This window comes from Sus scrofa, chromosome 14 (assembly GCF_054392235.1).
Source record: "Sus scrofa isolate SSC_HxYL_T2T_F1_AM1 chromosome 14, Sscrofa_HxYL_maternal_Yorkshire_Landrace_v2.0, whole genome shotgun sequence".
NCBI lineage: Eukaryota > Metazoa > Chordata > Mammalia > Artiodactyla > Suidae > Sus > Sus scrofa.
The window spans coordinates 159,298,578-159,316,748 of record NC_139396.1 but is presented as its reverse complement, the minus strand read 5'-3'; the positions used below and the strand labels follow the sequence as shown (position 1 = coordinate 159,316,748).

Sequence of the window (18,171 nt, the reverse complement as noted above, 5' to 3'; positions counted from 1 at the left end):
GGGGCACCACCCCTGGCGACATGGGTAGGGGGTGGCATGTGGGTCTGGTCTTTCATCTCTGTGCATTTCAAAAGAGAGAGCCGCATGTACCACAGCCGCTTCCTGGGGGTCTGTGTGGCTTCAGCTTTGGATGCACGGCAGGGATGCCCAACAGGACAGCCGTATTGGGGGGCAGATCGAAATGTGCCTTTGAGGAAGGGGCTGGCACCCACGTGGGACCTGGCATCAGCTGCCCACCTGCAGCTGGCACCCAACCCCAGCTGACCCATGGGAGGGGTCAGCACTACCCTGTGTTTCAGTAATGGCCAAGGAGAGCCAGGAGCTGCCTGGGACTTACTAACCAGACTTCAAAATGATTATACATCAGTGATGCAAACTCTGCCAACGAGTCCTTGGGATTCTCAGGAGGTAAACCTCACCTTCCCCTGATGGAGTTTCAGGAAAAAAACAGAAAAAACAGAAAAAATAATAACAGAAATAATAAAAACAGAAGAAAGCACTCGGAAAACCCCAAACTTCATATTTTTAATGACCCTATGACTCAATTACTGATATGAAAATACAAGTTTTCAAAAAATTTGCAAATGAAAGCAAAATCACAGGTAATGTTTTGAATATGTATTTTTCATCACTCTTTGATTTGTAATGAAGTTGCTAGAAAACAGGTTCCTTTTTTTTTTTTTTTTTTAGCTTTCCTGAGAGCTGCTTTAAAATTCATCCTTTAATATAGTTATTAGGGGTGATGACATAGTACTGACATAAAGTTCTCTCTGGGGAACAAATTATTTTCCTCTGTAGGGCCTGAAACTCTTAAAATCCAATTTGCTGTAAAAGCTTACAGAAAAAAAAAAAAATCAATAGAACTTTTGCAGACCAAACTAGTTCTTGTGTAGCAATGGTTTTACAGCCTTCAGTGGAGCTTTGAATTTTGTACCCTTTGGTTTTCTACATCTAAAATGGAATCATTCCGACTTTTAGATTATCTGTTTCCTTTTTGGTAACAGAGGGAGACTGCCCGCATGAGGCTTACAGTCTGGGCAAAGAAACCATGGTGGCCAAAAAAGTTCCCCTACATTCAGCTCCCAGGGTGTCTTATCGGAAGATAATCCCAAGGCAAATTGGTATCAACTGCCTATGGGTTTGTGGCAAAGTCACCCTCATTAAGGATGGCTGTTATAAAACAAAGAAACAGAAAGAAAATAAAAAAGTAACAAAGGTTGATGAGGACGTGAAGAAGTTGGAATGCATCGTGCATCATTGTCGGTGGGAATGTTAAAGATGCAGCTGCTATAGGAACCGACATGGTGGGACCCCCAAAAATTACCAATAGACTTATCATATGATCCAGCAATCCACTTCCGGGTATATACCCAAAAGAAGTGAAAGCAGGAAACAGAACAGATGCGGTACACAACAACGTTGTTCCCAATAGCAAAAGGTGGACACAACCCAAGGGTCCACCTGTGAATGAATGGATGAGTGAAATGTGGTCTCTGTGGGCAATGGAATATCACTCAGCCTTAAAGAGGAAGGGAATGCTGACATGTTACGGTATGGAAGAACCTTGAAGACAATATGCTAAGCGGAGTAAGCCAGGCACACAGGTCAAATGAGGCATGATTTCACGTATACGAGGACTCTAGAATAATCAACTTCAAAGAGACAGAAAGTTGCATGGTGGTTTCCAGGGTGGGGTGAATGAAGAGCTACTGTTCAGGGGGTACAGAGGAGACTGGCAGGATGAAAAAGGGCTGGAGGTGGATGGTGGTGACGGCTACTCGATGTGAACGGACTTGATGCCACTGCACTGGACACTTACAAGGGGTGAAGATGGTAAATTTCCTGTTATATAAATTTTATCGCAATAATATGCATATATATTTGACATATATCGAAAATAGGCACTTGCAAATTGGTTTGAAACCAAAACTCAGTTCTGCTCCACCCTAACTGGTCACAGAGCCCACGTGCTGATGGCGGAGAAGCCGGGAGGGTGAGCCTCCACGGAGGCCAGGAACAAAGTGCCCACAGAGCATGGGTTGGAAGATCAGCCTCACCGTGTGTCTGACCGGGGAGATGGGACCCATGGGAGAGACTGCAGCGCCCCCGCTGGCAGCCTGGGAGCCCCGCCCACACAGAGGAATCAGCCTGAGGCCGCTCCCGCCACAGCCTGGACCCACACTAAGGCATAGCAGTCCTGACGTTGCCCCGACGTGCTGTTCTGCCCAGCTGGCTCTAAACTGACCGAAGGGAGGAAGCAGACCAGGCTTGTTTGCAAGAGACCACCTCTTGGCGGTGTTCAAATTGATGACTACAGCCAGGAGGGGAGTAAGTTAATCGTGGCAGTGGTCAGTGGGTTTCTTGGGACAAACAATCATGTGAACTCTGGCGGATGTTCCCAGGCCTCCCTGGAGGTTGGCAGTGTGCCAAGGTGGCCCGGGGGGACATCTGGTCTGGGACTCGGCTTTCCGGGCCACCCGCCCCACAGCTGCCGTCAGACATTTACCTGCCATGCAATCAGGTCCTTGAGCTTCTCGATCTTTTCATGGGCTTCAGGATGCTCCTGCAGGTACCGCTCGGTAAAGAAGGCCTGGTGGAGACAGGGAGAGCCCGTCAGCATGCCAGCACACTCAGCCAACACGCGTTTTTGCACACCAGGCCTGGGCACAGAGCCGTGTGTAAAACAGACCCCGCCTCCCCACCTGCGGTGCTCACTCCCCCCCAGGGCCGGCCCCTCCCAGCCAGACTTCCACTAAGGTCTGCCCAACAAACGGGGTTTGGTCACTCACGGTGGCGCCCCGTCCACGTAGCCCGGCAGAGCCACAGCTGGCCCGGACCCCTCAGGCCACTGGGGGAAAGCTCCCCAGCCGCTGCCGTGCCCGTGAACCCCACCTAGGGCCCCGCCCGGGGCTCTGGTTCCGGGCCGCACCTGGATCAGAGCCCCATCTCTTCATCCAGGCCGAGTTCTCCTCGCAGCCCACTCTCAGGCAGAGCCCCTTCTGCCTGTTTTCACTTGGTCTAGACCAGAGGTCAGCAAACATTTTGGCAACAAGAAACAGCCGTTGTTTTAACAGGACAACAGCCAGTGACACCATGTAAATGAATGGCTGTGGCCACGTTGCAAACTTGATCTACAAAATCAGGCGGCTGCAGCGAGGACCCCTTGTCTGGATGACACCCCACGACCTTCAACTTCTGTCCCATCTCGTTTTCCAGAGAGACCCGCCGTTGATCCCCTCGGCATCAGCCCTTCCCCCAATCTATTCTAAGTAGTCTAACTCTTTGGTCTTTCACTAAAACTGTATCTTTTGGCCTTTACTAATCCCAGGTCTCTCGACAGCCACCAGAGGGTCAGTCTCTAGAGCTCCATTAGCAAGGCCCAGCGGCCGCGATGGGGAGCGGGGAGGAGGGGACCATGCCCGGGCCAGCTGTGCCCAGGGTGGGGCCTTGACCGCCTGCAGCCTGCCGAGGCATCTGCCTGGCCCCGCCTCAGTCACTGCCCAGCTGGCTCAGTGAGCCTGGGGGCAGGTGGGGGGGGGGTTCTGGTTTGGAGACGGTGTTTGGAAACCTGGGTGTCACGTGCCTTTTCATAATTTGCGAAGCCTCCCATGACGGCGGGGTCCACGATGCCATTCAGGAGCATGGAGAGGGGGTTGATGGGGAGGCTGGGGTCGTCCAGGTGCTGCTGCAGCATGCTGTTCATCTTGTCGTTTGTCAGCTGCATGGTCTCGATGGCGTTCTCCAGGGGGCTGATCTCCACCTGCGCAGCAGAGGGCGGCGTGAGGGCGGGCCAGCGGCTGCGGCCCCCGCCCCAGCTGGGGGGCCGCTGCTGAAGCTTCCAGCTCCGGAGGACAACACTTCTGAGAGGGGCTGGCTTCTGACTCCGCGTGCACCTTTCTACCAAGAAGGCTTTGGGGCAGGTCCCTCACCCCCAGCCCAGAGCAGCGGGGCATTTAGTGTCAGTGTGTTTCCATAGACACCCCCGCCCTCCGCACATGTGTCCTGCTTTGCACCACCTTCGCTCCAGGCCTCACTCTATGACCCTAGGCCAGACCTTGGAGCCACATCCAGGGGTCACCGCCAGGTGACAATCAGGTCCTCCCCAAGGGAGCAGGGTGGCTCCCCACTGCGCCGGGGGCCTAGGGTGTCTTTCGCAAATGGCGAAGCAGATTTCTTCTTGCCAGGCCCTGGGGACGGCCTGAGAGGTGGGGGTGGGGGAGCAGAGATGCTCTGAGAGCGGACAGCTCTGCTCACAGGCAGGTCCCGGAGCGCCCCTCCTGTGGCAGGGGGAGCACCTGCCCCCTCCTGATGGAGAGGAGGTACCATTCAAGGAGCCAGCCAACCACCTGCTGGCTGCTGAGGGCGCCCCTAGGCAACGTGCACCCCAAACCCACGTATCCTAGGACAGTTCTCACCCCTCCCCCGGCTTTGTCAGCGGCTGGAATGCACCACCCCAGACCCATAACTTCACCACATGGACTCTCCAGGCGGATCCCGTTCTGCCTGAGGCCAGCGCCCTGGGGCCACGCCCGTTTGCCTCGAGGAAGAATAGCTTTCCACTTCTCTCACGACAGGGGGACTAACTGCCCCACACACACACCCAGTGTCCCGAAGGGGTCTGTCCCAGGAGGCACACACAAGGTGAGGGAGGCGGGGTGTAGACAGCAGGATTATTTCAGCCATGCCATTAGGATTATCCGGCTTCCAGCCCTCTTAGTCCAGGAGAAACAGCAAACACAGCCCTGGGCAGAACCACATCCTCGAAGAAGATCAGGGCTCACCCCGCTCCACCTCCGGCTGTTAAACGCCTTCCGGGCACATCCGGGCTGCTTCACGGAAGCCCCAGCCACAAAGGGCTTAGGGGAGCAGGCTCATTAGGACGACTGTTTATGGAAAGGGCCTCCCCTCCTGTCGTCTATCACCCCTACATCACCAGCTCCAAAGGGTGCCAGAGAAGGCTAGTATTTCATCACCGGCCCCCTGTCTCCTGAGACTTCTACAGGGCAAGGCCCACCTGTGTGCGATGGGGACACATTGTGAGGGCTCCCAGAGCCGGAAGTGGAGGTGCCCTTGGTGGGAGGGGTGAGGTACAGAGCCCTAGGGCTTCAGAGCAGGAGAAGGGGGTGCTAGGGATGGGAGTGGAGGTGCAGCCAAGCACCAGCGCCCTCAGGGACAAGCCCAGAGCTCAAGTGGTGTGGGAGAGGGGCGAGGGTGGACACAAGCCCGGGAAAGAGGCTCCAGCCAGGCCCTAGAACTGAATCAGCCGTTTCCAAGGGGACTCATGGTTAAATGAAATGTTGGTACCACCCCTCCGGATAAGACCCTGCTCGGCGAAAACCACAGGCATTGAGACGCATGACCAAGCGTCTCCATCTCAACCGGATCTTTTTATACTGGCACCTGCCACACTCGGCCACCACACATTCCCCAAGAATCTTCGGCCAACTCTGGTTCATGTAAACGGGGGGCCATCTGTCGCTCACCACTGAGGCAGAGATTAGCTAATGAGATGCGAGTCATTATCTCTTTAAAAAGTGCGGGCGAGGGGGTCTATTCTCAAGCTATTTTTACTTGAAATGAGCACGTCCTATTAATCAAGTCGTTTGTCATGTAAATGGCAATAAAACCATCACGAAGAAAGACCTTAAAACGTGTATGTAAATTGGAATTTCTCTTAAACTTTCCATTTAGATAACAGAAAGAACTGTCAAAACAGCACAGCGAGGACGACATTTCGATATTTTTTTAAGAAGTGAAACCTTAGTTCTGGTTTTCTTCTGTGCTCGAGGCCGTGACTACACAGCACGTCCAGCCCAATGTTCCTGGATGGGGAGAGTGTCTCCGGGTTAGGCCTGGTGTGGGGTCTGCAGCGCATGTCGAGGACACATCTGGGGGGAGAGGGCGTGTCGGGCTGTAGAGGGGTGACCGGCGGTTCCTTGGGGGGTGCGCTTACCATGAAAACAGATTTGACCTCAAACCACCTCAAGATGCCAGGTAGTTTATACGCAGTCGTGTACACGGTCCTCTCAATCCACATGTTCTGCAAAGGAAACACACACGGCACGCGTGTCAGGAGACGAAGCTGGGGGTCCGCCCGCCTCGGGGGCCATGTGACCAGCAGCACAGGGAACGAACGCCTCACAGGCCACGCTTGGCTGCAGAGTCGGACACAGGATACCAGGGTCCCCTGCTTCCCGGCCAACGGTGCCCATGTCCTTGGTATTTGGCAATGAAAATATAACAGGAGACGTGGGGAGGAGTTCCTGTTCGTGGCTCAGTGGTAACGAACCGGACTAGGAATTATGAGGGCATAGGTTCGATCCCTGGCCTCGCTTGGTGGGTTAAGGATCTGGCATTGCCATGATCTGCAGTGTAGGTCGCAGACTCTGCTAGGATCCTGTGTTGCTGTGGCTGTGGCACAGGACAGGGGCCACAGCTCTGATTCAGTCCTAGCCTGGGAACCTCCAAATGCCACGGGTGCGGCCCTAAAAAGTTAAAAAAAAAAAAAAAAAAAAAAGGAAGCGTCAGGGAGAATTATATTCATCCAAATGAGTGAGGGTCCCTCTGAGCCAACAAGTTTTTAGAAAGGCTCCAGTGAGTTTTATGTTAGCCTTATTCAGTGGTCAAAAGAAAATTCTAAGATGCACATCCACTCTGGAGTTCCCGTCATGGCGCAGTGGTTAACGAATCCGACTAGGAACCAGATTGTGGGTTCAATCCCTAGCCTTGCTCAGTGGGTTAAGGATCTGGCATTGCTGTGAGCTGTGGTGTGAGTCGCAGACGCGGCTCGGATCCCGAGTTGCTGTGGCTCTGGCTAGGCCAGCAGCTATAGCTCCGATTTGACCCCTAGCCTGGGAACCTCCATATGCCACGGGTGCGGCCCTAGAAAAGGCAAAAAGACAAAAAAAAAAAAAAAAGAAAGAAAGAAAAAGATGCACATCCACTGAGGAGGACTGAGCTTAAGAAAGGTGACCTCTTACATTCTAATAAAATCAGTCAGTATTTTAAGCTGGATATTCTTTTTTTTTTTTTTTTTTTTTTTTTTGCATAAGATACACTTTTCCATCAGAAAATAAATTTATGGAAATAGAAGGGAGAGAAATCACCCACTACCCAGAGATGGCCACCTCATCTTTTACTGTCTATTGTTGAAGACTTCTCACTAAGCCTTTAAAAGTGTGTACAGGGGTATTTTCAATAAAATACATTTTACAATCAGGATTCTTCCTAAAACGGTACATTACATAGTGCAGGAAATTGTCTAAAGCCAATAAATACAATTCCATCTCTCCTTAGACACTGCGCAGGAGTTCCCGTTGTGACTGGTGGGTTAAGAATCCAACTGTAGCAGCTCAGGTCGCTGCAGAGGTGCGGGTTCAGTCCCCGGCCCAGCTCGGTGGGTTAAAGGATCTGGCAATGTTGCAGGTGTGGCGTAGGACACGGCCGCAGCTGGGATTCAATCCCTGGCCAGGGAACTGCCATATGCTGCAGGTGCAGCCATAACAAGAAGAAAAAAGAAGGATGCACGGAGTCCACTGCAGGAGTCCAGCCTCCATGGGACTAGCTGGCGGCAACCGTTGCCTGGTAAACCTCCCAGGAACGGAGAATCACTTTGAGTCGGTTGGTTGTGATTTAGATATAAATAGCTGGCAAAAGGGAATGTTAACATTTCCAGAAAACCGGACTGGGAGTTAGAAAGCATTTCCCCCAAACCTCTTAGATTCCGGTGGCAGGTGTCAGGGGGGAGGCGGGGGAGGACCCAGCTGCAGCCCCAGGGATGTGGGCCTTGGATGTGCCTTTGGGTTCTTCCTCCTTGCAGGCCTGGGTTCCAGAGCTTCACACGTGGCTGGGTTGGGAGATGCTGAGCTGCCCCAGCACCCAGCTCCCTGCCGCAGGCCGCAGTCGGGGGTCCCATCACCCCCGTGCTTCTCTGGAAGGCTGGGGCTTTGTCAGGCATGTGAAAGACTAAATCCTGTGGCTTCTGAAGGCCTCACCTGTGTGTGAGAACCTAACAGGGCCATTAGGAGATGGCAGGGCCACTGAGAGAAAGCACCGCCCCGAAGGCTTAGCGCGGAGCCCACGCCAGGAATTGTGGCTCTTGGTGGCTCTGCCGTGGCCGGCTGCACGCCCGGCGGCAGTCTGCTTGACCTCCTCGTGTCTCTTTCTTCGAAGGATGGGAATCAACATTGCGACAAGAGGCGGGAGGAAAATCCAAGAACAGCCCACGCATCCTGGAGCCAGGCTGCTGCCCAGCGTTACTGCTGTGACAACGGGGACAGAGGTGGCACTGGAAGCCTGGCCCTCCCGTGTATCTCTGGAGGGCCCTGCCCCTCTCACTATTACAGAAACACCACCGTGAAAACAGTCACCAAACAGGTGTGAGAGGTCACATTAAACCAGAGAATGTGGTTATTTTGAAAGAGCCAGTGTTGGAAGTGGAGGTGGCTTTAGAATGTCCCACCTCCAAGAGCCTAGGGGACACGCAGGAAACTGGGCCAGGGAAGGGAAGGGCCTTTCAGGGGCTGTGACTCACAGACCCTATACCACCATGGGAACTCCCAGAAGCACTTTCTTTTTTTTTTTTAATTTTTTGTCTTTTTTGTCTTCTCAGGGCTGCATCTGCAGCATATGAAGGTTTCCAGGCTAGGGTCGAATTGGAGCTATAGCCACCAGCCTACACCACAGCCACAGCAACACGGGCTCCTTAACCCACTGAGCAAGGCCAGGGATCGAACCCATAACCTCATGGTTCCTAGTTGGATTTGTTTCTGCTGCGCCATGACGGGAACTCCCAGAAGCACGTTCAAAGCACGAGTTACCCTGACGCACAGACTTTGAAAAACTTACGGTTTCCAAGTGAGACAGGGTGGGGGTGGGGGGATGTGCTGAACGTTTGGGATGGAAATGCTATAAAATTTGGTTGTGATGACTGTTGTACAACTATAAGTGGAATCCAATTCACTGAGTCATTAAAAAAAGAAAAGCACGAGTTAGCTTCTGACATCAGGAGGACCTATTGAAGGGGTAACAGATTAGGATCTCGGCACGTAATACACACAGACATTTAACCCTGCACGGCGGTAGCCCTTCACGCTCTTCTTTTCCTCTGGCTGCTCCCTGGCACGTGGAAGTTCCTAGGTCAGGGATGGCACCCACGCCACAGCAGTGACACCATCCGATCCTTAACCCACTGAGCCACCAGGGGACTCCAGCCTTTGAGAACACAATTTTCCATGGGCAATGGTGGTGGTGGAGGAATGAGTTTGGGGTGAGGGTGCAGGTGCTGTTTTTTTTACCGCAAATTCATTGTCTGGGTTTTTCTCTCCCTTGCGGATCGGACGAGAGTATTCAAATCGTTGGACCTCGTTGACTCTGTAAAAACTGGACAGAGACAAGAGACATCATTAGACATTCAATCCGAAAAGCACCTGATTTGCTTTTAGACACGGTCTGCCCTCCCTATAGGTCACTGCATCCCTTAAAACATCTCCAACCTTGACCTGGAGCGAGAGCCAGGCTTTCTCTCCTCGCCGGCCTCGGAAGAGAGACGTTGGCAGGTGGAAAAATTACCTTGAATTTCTGCCTCTTCCCTGTCCCTGCAAACCCTCAGGGAGAAGAGATGCTGAGTAAGAGTGAGATGGGCAGGAAGAGAGAAAGGGAAAGGCAAAGGAGAGAGGCAGGAGGCCTTCATTCTCCGTGTATGTGCTTATTACTGGAAAATTTTAATTCAGAGTTCAACAATTTACTCAAATAATTTAACTTAGTAATTTATTATTAAAATGAAAAGGCTACATCTTTATTACTTTTTAAAAGGTCTCATATACTTTATTTTTTATTTTTTTGCTTTTTAGGGCCGCACCTAAGGCACATGGAAGTTCCCAGGCTAGGGGTCTAATTGGAGCTGCAGCTGCCGGCCTACACCACAGCCACAGCAACACCAGATCCGAGCCGCATCTTCGACCTACACCACAGTTCATGGCAACGCAGGATCTTTAACCTACTGAGTGGGGCCAGGGATCGAACCCACACCCCCATGGATACTAGTAGGATTTGTTTCTGCTGTGCCACAACAGGAACTCCTAGATCTTAAAAGTTCAGGTCTACAAAAGGCAGATTCAGCAACCACCTGGAGTGGCATACATGGAGCAAGTAGGTACCTTCCTCCCTTGTTGGGGGGGTTGGTCCGTGCACATCCCAGAGGCAGGCGGGAGAGGCTCATTAGTCCCCCCCTGCACTGGGATGCCCCTCATTAACGGGAAATACCTGAGCATGCACTACCATTCACTGTTGCTTAATGCGTCTCTCCGAGAAAAAAAAATGTGACAACAGTTAAAATGGATGCGATCATCTGCCAAAAAACCAAGTCCTGGTTTATTTCCCACTTTGGGTGATGAAAGGTTAAAGAAATGGTAGTGAATTTTGTAGAAGAACCCAACCCACCAAACTTCAGGATATAAAATAAGCAGATCCTGAGCATAATTGGCCATCAAAGAGGTTAATTTTTTCACCAGAACAAGGATCAAATAAAAAGAAAATTCTTAACATCAAAGGGACCTCTAGCGCAGGTGTTTCTATACCACAGTTCTGTCAGGGACAATTCAATGGAGACCCATAAAATCTCACTCAAATTCAGACAGTTGGCCTGTGACTTTTAAAATCTGCCTCCTCGGAGTTCTCATGGCTCAGTGGTTAACGAACCCAACTAGTGTCCATGAGGATACAGGTTTGATCCCTGGCCTTGCTCAGTGGGTTAAGGATCCGGTGTTGCTGTGAGCTGTGGTTAGGCTGCAGATGTGGCTCGGATCCCACGTTGCTATGACTGTGATGCAGGCCCTCGGCTATAGCTCTAATTCCACCCCTAGCCTGGAACTTCCATATGCCATGGGTGCGGCCCTAAAAAGACAAAAGACCTCGTTGCTGCAAGCTGTGGTGTAGGTTGCAGACATGGCTTGTATCCTGTGTGGTGTAGGCCGGCAGCTATAGCTCCGATTCGACCCCTAGCCTGGGAACCTCCATATGCTGTGGGTGCGGCCCTAAAAGGACAAAAGACAAAAAGGAAAAAGAAGCACATGTCTGAATCCCTTTCCCGCCGTATAGAATCCCAATGCTCAGGCCACACCCCAGGCACACAGAGACCTGTCGGGGGCGGGGGGGGGGGGGGGGGCGTCTCGCACCCTCTCACCCCCGAGGATCAGAAGGAGAACAACGAGCCGCAGAGCTCCCGAACCTCCCGGCCACGTGTATTAACCTCTCCCTGCCCTTCCTTGATGCTGAAGATAACCTGCTTCCTTTGCTCTTCTACGTAAACACGAAGAGCATCCGAAAAGTCACTGGAAGGCTGCCAGCCCTCCTCTGAGGCCTGAAATTGTGAAGAAGAGATCTGTGACCACCTGTCGCCACGCCCGCGCTGGGCACAGGACGTCATTACCTTACAATCTGCTCCGACACAGGCCTGTGAAACTTCGGGGGCAAATCCAGTTTGGGCTTCACGGTGAAGCACTGGATATCTGGGGGTGCAGGAGGTCAAGGATCCCAAGGCAGCGTGGGCACCCACCAGGAGAGAGGCCCCACCACGCACGGCCGCCCGCCCGTCGGAACAAAGGGCATCGCCATCGTGGCACAGCCCATCCGGTTGTCATAAAGGATACACTGGCCGGGAGAGTTTTTAATCTCGTCGCCTGGAGGCGAGGTCGTCTTCATTTTCTCCGCGTTTGGAAACTGCGTCAGCAGCCGAGCTTCAAAATCTTCCCTGCGTTCGTACTCCTTCCCTCGGTAAATGAAAACTTTCCCCTGGACACAATGACATATGCATTAAATGAGACCACGGGGCAAGTGCCGGGGAAAGGTCACACCTAAATGCAGCGGCCTGCAAAACGGGCTTGACAGATTTTTTTTTTTTTTAATGTCACTGCACTGAAGAACAGCTTATAATTGGGGTAGGCTTCTTAATCAAGAGCATGGGAACAAAAGCCGGGTAAGTTAACACTGTTTGAGAAGCACCGAACACAACATCACTGAGGTCCGGTCACACACTTCAGTCTTGACAGTAACAATCGATTTAAGACACCGTGGAAACCACAGGAGCCAGTGGAACCCACACTTCGGAGGCACGAAATGCTCACACAGGCTGAAGGCACCAGGGAAGGGGGAGAATGGCGCCCATGCTTTGTTTTTTTTTTTCCCCCAGATGGGCCCTAGTTTTCATCTTGCCTGCAAGAAGTCACGACAGCATGAGATTAAGGTGGGAACATGGGAGGGGCGTTCCAAGCTGACCCCACACGTCACAGCCAAGAGATGAAAAGAATCAGAGGGAACAGGGTCCAGAGCAGAGCAGAGAGATCCGAGGCTCTTGGGCTCCCCTGCTGGTGAGAGACGGGAGGTGCATGGCTGGGCTCCCTGTGTGGCAGGGAAGGGATGGGGGGAGGAGGCAAATGAGGAGGAGGAGGGAGAGGGGGAGGGGGAGGAGGAAGTGGGGGAGGGAGGGGGAAAGGGGGAGGGGGGAGAGGAGGGGGGGGGAGAAGAAAGACAGATGGATCCTAGAGACTTGATGCCAAACTAAAATTTGTCCAATTAATGACTTTTCAAACAGAGATGCAATGGTTCTCAATTTATTCCCGTCCCTTGTCCAAAGTTATTCTGAGTTCTTATAAATCACAAAAGACGGGACAATTTAAAAATTGAATTTTTTTTTTTTTTACTCTATGCTTAGGTATGTCTTCAAGCACCCATTACAGAAGAAACATGTTCTCTTTCTCTAAAAAAATAATTTCAAGCAGAAACCAGAGTAATATGTAGTCTTAATTAGAAATATAAATACACCGTATGGGCGTCTTTTAAGGCTACATAAAGCCAAACATTTCAGAAATTCAGGATGATTTAATGTGTAACAGGCTACTACAAAACTAGCATGCATTTATTATGCTTTACACCAGAAGGAGAACAGAATAATAAAAATGTATATAAAGTCTTTAATAGAAAAACACTAGTGAGTTATAGATGAAAGCGCTAATAACATTTTGTAGAAATGTCAATTGCTTTGCATCCTGAAGTGGCCTCTTAAAGCTGGAAAACAAGAGGGAAATGTACATACAGTCAAAGATATTTATTCCTTGTAAGATCCATTAATGTTAATACGCATGCAAAACCCCCCCAGTGCGGTCAATTCTTAAAGAAAAACAAAGCAGAGGGGACAGCGAGTCAGTTCTCAGAGGCTGTGCTCCCAGCGCTGCACTAAGTAGCCAAACATCGCACCCACTTTTTGGTAACCGCTGAGGTCACGGTCAGATCGACCCCTGACAGGTGATCTGTGAAGCGTAATAAAGACATTGCAAGAGCCCCACAAAATTATTCAGCTGTGTCGGGAAAGTCAGTTCAATATTAATCAAGCCTGTTAAACTCTTGACTCATGCTCTTCATTTTGTCCTTTTGATGGAACAGATGAGCCGGCCCAGTCCCTGGAGCCTGCGTCTCTCTGCCCTCTCGGTGCATCCCTGGCGTCAATTGGCTGGGGGGCTGCCAAGCACTTGCCCCGCCCTGCCAGCACCTCTGGATGCCAGGACAGAGCTGTGGTGGCCTTAAATCACGGGCCTGTCCGCAGAGGGCCGCACGCACTCATCCCCCAGCACAAAACATGTCAGTGGTGACTTAGGGCCCGACTCGCTCTTTCTCTCTCTCTCTTGATCCTTCTTAGAGACACACACACGGAGGTGCAGGTTCATGAACATTAATTAAAGCCTTGAGCCACGAGAGGTGACTTCAACTCTCAGCTCTTTATACCTTTTCGATTGTTTTTTTATTTAAAATAAAGTAAATGACAAAACCCAGCCTCCCCACCCAGTTTGGGGTTTATAAGCAAACATTCTTCATTCATTCTTTGGACCGGGGGATTTTTTTTTTTTTTTTTTTTTTTTTTTTTTTTTGAGAACTGGGTTTCTGGTCAACCACTCTCTTAGACATGTAGAGCCATAGCTGCACGACGAAGGTGACAGGGTCAAGGAGAGACCAGCAGTGACAGGGATGGGGCCAGATGCCCCTGGCACCCAGCCAGGACCCTGTGTGACTGGATCAAACAGGAAGTCACCTCCTGGCGCAGGTCAGCCCTGGGAGAGTCCCTGGCTGATGTTCGTATAAAGAATGACAAGCCCTCACCAAGTTCATCCTTCCCGCTGGGCCAGTGTGAAGGGATGGCTTATGCGTTAGGGACTCCTGTGAGATCAGAAACTCTGGGGCCAAAGAAACACACCTCTGGGACCAGGAAACTCTCCCACTGGATCTAACTGCCCGGGACAGGTGTGCCTTAGGCACAGAGCTCCCGACGCCCTAAAACCAGAAGGATCACACAGAGTCTCCTAGGATAAGAGAAAACCGTGTGTCATTTTTGAAAAAAAGGTTCCTACGAAATGACAGGACATCATGGCCCACTGGTCAAGGGGAATCTGAGAAGGTGTTTTTGAGAAACTTTAAACAGTTCTACTAGTAGGCCGGGCAGCATGCAGCTACCTAATTTCTGGCTTTGGGACCAGTGAGTGATTTGGCTGAGGATCACAGTATTTCTTCCGTCACATGTCAATGAGCACATGCCTGTCTCAGGGTTGGAGACGATTCAGAGTTTCCAGCACTGGAAATCTGCTTCCAGTTTCTCATATAATTAACAATGCACATGTCCGTAGCGGTGTTATGCAGAATAGCCAAGACCTCCCCACGTCGACCAAAGGACGAATGGATAAACAGAATGTGGGGATTTGGTGCAACGGACTATTACGCGTCCATTAAAAGGGATGAAGTTTGATACGTGTTACTACATGGATGAGCCCCGAGGACACTATGCTACGGGAAGTGAGCCTGATACCAAGGGACAAATTGTTTACGAGTCCACTTAAACGTGGACTGCAGAAAAGGCAAATTCTTGAGCTAGAAGGTTGAAGGGCGATGGCAGGGTCTGGGGGAGGGGAGAAGGAGGAATTACTGTTTAATAACAGGATCAGGGTTCCAGTTTGAGAAGATGAAAAAGATCTGGAGAGTAGGGTGGGAAGAGCTGCAGGACAAAGTAAATACACATAAATGCCACCAAACTATACGCTGAAAAATGGCGAGGATGATAATTTTTTCTGTTGGTCTTTTTCGTCTTTTCTAGGGCCACACCTGCTGCACATGGAGATTCCCTGGCTAGGGGTCCAGTCGGAGCTGTTGCTGCAGGCCTCTGCCAGAGTCACAGCGACGCCAGATCCAAGCCGTGTCTGCGACCTACACCACAGCTCACGGCAATGCTGGATCCTTAACCCACGAGAGGGGCCAGGGATCGAACCTGCGTTCTCACGGATGTTAGTCGGGATGATAAATTTTATGCTATGTATATCTCACCACAATTTTAAAAACATGCATACATCTCTGAAGAAGAATTCTATTTAGGAAAAAAATGAGATTTAAAGTTGACATGCAATAAAAAAAACAGAGAAAACCAAGACAAAACAGAAACACAACCGTTAGCAGCCCCTCTCTGGCCCCGTAAGCCAAGCACAGAGCTATTAAAACAGCACAGACAGTGGGACTTCAAGCCACAGAGGCAACATCCAAACCCTTCCCTGGTCTCCCGAGGAAGGGGCTTGCTGCCCGGGAGCCGCCCCAACCCAATCAAAACAGGGCCCAGAGTTACCCGCAGAAACGTGGGGAATCCTTGTCCATAGTAACCAACAGCAAAGTAGTCAGGCTTGGGTCTTATCACCTTGACGATGTTTTCATAAAACTGAGCCTGTTTCTTCTGGAAGGAAGAAAGGAGATGCATTTCAGGTTGGAATCCAGCACTTGAGCATCCGTGCACCTGGATTCTCCCGGCTTTGGCGATTCTAGGAGGGGCAGTGGGACAGGGTGGGGGAGCGGAGCTGATGCCAGCACCGAATTTAATGTCACTCTCTTTGACAGCGCTGTGCGCTCATCCTCCAGCATATGCGGCGGGGAATCTGATCAAGAAGCAAATTCAGCAGCCAGTTGTGATTTACAGGTGTTTGAACAACCAAAGAGGTGCCAGAAAGATGGTTGTTCTTCTGATTAAGCGGCTGGTCTTCTGTATTTTAAAACTCGATCAGATACTGGGATCCATTAAGACAGCATGTAAAAGGGCAGAATTCTACTCTAAATAAATGATAAACATCAAGTCAATCTGCTGACTACAAACATGACAGAGCAGAGGAGGCAGGAGTTAGAAACTGACAGCTCTGTGGCAGTAGAAAAGTCTGGGCCACCTTTTTCCACTGTCTCTTTGACGCAGGCTCATAGTTTTAAATCAGTGGAGATCCCTGGGGACACTGGGGCCAGCAAGACCACTGCACCCCTGGACTCAACAATTGTTTACACATAAATCACTCAGAGAGGCGCCACAGAGTTTGGTTACAGAAGCTCCACGGGGAATAAAAAGTGAACGTGGGCCAGAATCAATCGGCAAATAAATCGCAACTGTCCTCCTGGATAAAGTGAAGGAGAATCCCAAGGTGAAAAGGAAGAGAAAAATCCCGGAGAAACAAGTCCAGATGTGCTCTGTTCATTTAAAGAGAAAGAAAGACCTACCAGCAGTTCGCTGAGTTGTTCATAATCAAACATTTCGTTTTCATACTGCTCGGCAAGCTCCTTGCCCAGCGCGATGGCCTCTTCCCACATCTGCGAGGGGAAAGGAAGAAACAGGCATAAACGCAAACCTGTGTCGCGTGGTCAGAGACTCGACCGTTCACGGAACAAGTGGGAGATGTGCTGGCTTAATCTGAAAACGTCGGGAAAACACAGATATTTTCTAGAGGCGCGTGTCCTTTGGCTCGTCCTGGACATCAGTTGACCAGCTACTGGCTCATCAATCATGCTGGCCGCGACCCCTGGTCAGAGCCGGTCCTGCCTCTCCTGCTGCCACACTCTGTGGCCATCTGTCAGAGCAGCCGAGGAGCCCAGAACGGGAACTGCAGGGCGACGGTGGGAGGAGGGGTTGTGTAGAAAACCACCGATCCGATTTGGTGATGTTCCCATCATCCCACTTAATCTGCACTATAAATTTTGAATTGATACAATACCTATGAATTTTGGGGGGATGCGAACATTCAGCCATGCATAACAATGACCATGTCCCAGCACATCCAGCTGCTCTCCACCAACTGCCCCTGGGATGCGAAGCAGGTCTCAAACTCCAGGCTCCCACTGGAAACACAGGGAGCCAGGTCCCACACCTGGCATAACTTTGGCCCTGGGCCCTCACCTGCTTGCAAGTCTTTGCCTCTTCTTAGTGAAACCATCCTATTGAGAGTCTTACTTACCACTGAATCACCTACTAGACTTCAAATAATCTTTTTTTTTTTTTTTTTTTTTTGAATTTTCGTTTTAGGAACGCCCCTGCAGCATATGGACGTTCCCAGGCCAGGGGGTTGAATCAGAGCTGCGGCTGCAGGCCTATGCCACAGCCACAGCAATACAGGATCCGAGCTGCACCTGCAACCTATACTACAGCTCATGGCAAGGCCAGATCCTTATCCCACTGAGCGAAGCCAGGGATCGAACCCGCATCGTCGTGGACACTATGTGGGGTTCTTAGCCTGCTGAGCCACAACAGGAACTCCTAGCCTTAAAATACTCTTTACAGAGCTGCTACTTAAGAAACCATCTGCTAGTTTTATTAAAAAAAAAAAAAACCTAATCTGAAAAAGCACTTTAATATTTTTTGAAAGCTGTAATAAAAAGGAAGCCCAGAGGTGAAAAAGATTTCCAGAGGTAGGACCAGTGCCCAGGAAGAGATAAAGTGGCTGAGATGCTCTTCCTAGGACCACACGCTCTTCCCACAGCCCTGTCCTGTCTCCTCTATCCTGCTGAAGCTTTCAAAGATGCCTGGTAACCTCTGAATATATTAGTCTGCAGCTCCAGAGAGCTCAGGTCCTTTGCCAGAGTCCAAGCTCCCATTTCTCCACTTTTAATGTTTCTTTTAAGCTCCGGTGACCAATTCCTCCTTAGCCCATTTCCATTTCAAAGAAAACATTACCTTTGGTTGTAGGTCTCATTCGCTGGATTTTTCTCTAGTTTTCCCGTAAGCTAAGACATCACTCTCTTAGCTGCCTAGCATGTTAGGGACTTAATTCACCACTTAATCTGTTTTTATCCTAAGTGACAGATGGGTTGCTTTAGATGCATATCAAAAGTAATTGT

At 50.6% G+C, this 18,171-nt stretch overlaps 1 protein-coding gene across 4 annotated transcripts in view; it reads right to left on the bottom strand.

Annotated features, from left to right (window-relative positions):
• Positions 1-18,171, bottom strand: part of DOCK1 (dedicator of cytokinesis 1) — a 539,709-nt gene that overhangs the window by 26,704 nt on the left and 494,834 nt on the right. For all 4 annotated transcript variants that reach the window (XM_084995915.1, XM_084995916.1, XM_021072613.2 and 1 more), the window contains exons 39-46: positions 16,561-16,650; positions 15,653-15,757; positions 11,649-11,790; positions 11,429-11,507; positions 9,297-9,381; positions 5,954-6,040; positions 3,584-3,760; positions 2,507-2,590 (exon numbers count right to left, since the gene is read on the bottom strand). In XM_084995915.1, the coding sequence (XP_084852041.1) occupies positions 2,507-2,590; positions 3,584-3,760; positions 5,954-6,040; positions 9,297-9,381; positions 11,429-11,507; positions 11,649-11,790; positions 15,653-15,757; positions 16,561-16,650 (849 nt within the window). The remainder of the gene's footprint in view (positions 1-2,506; positions 2,591-3,583; positions 3,761-5,953; positions 6,041-9,296; positions 9,382-11,428; positions 11,508-11,648; positions 11,791-15,652; positions 15,758-16,560; positions 16,651-18,171) is intronic.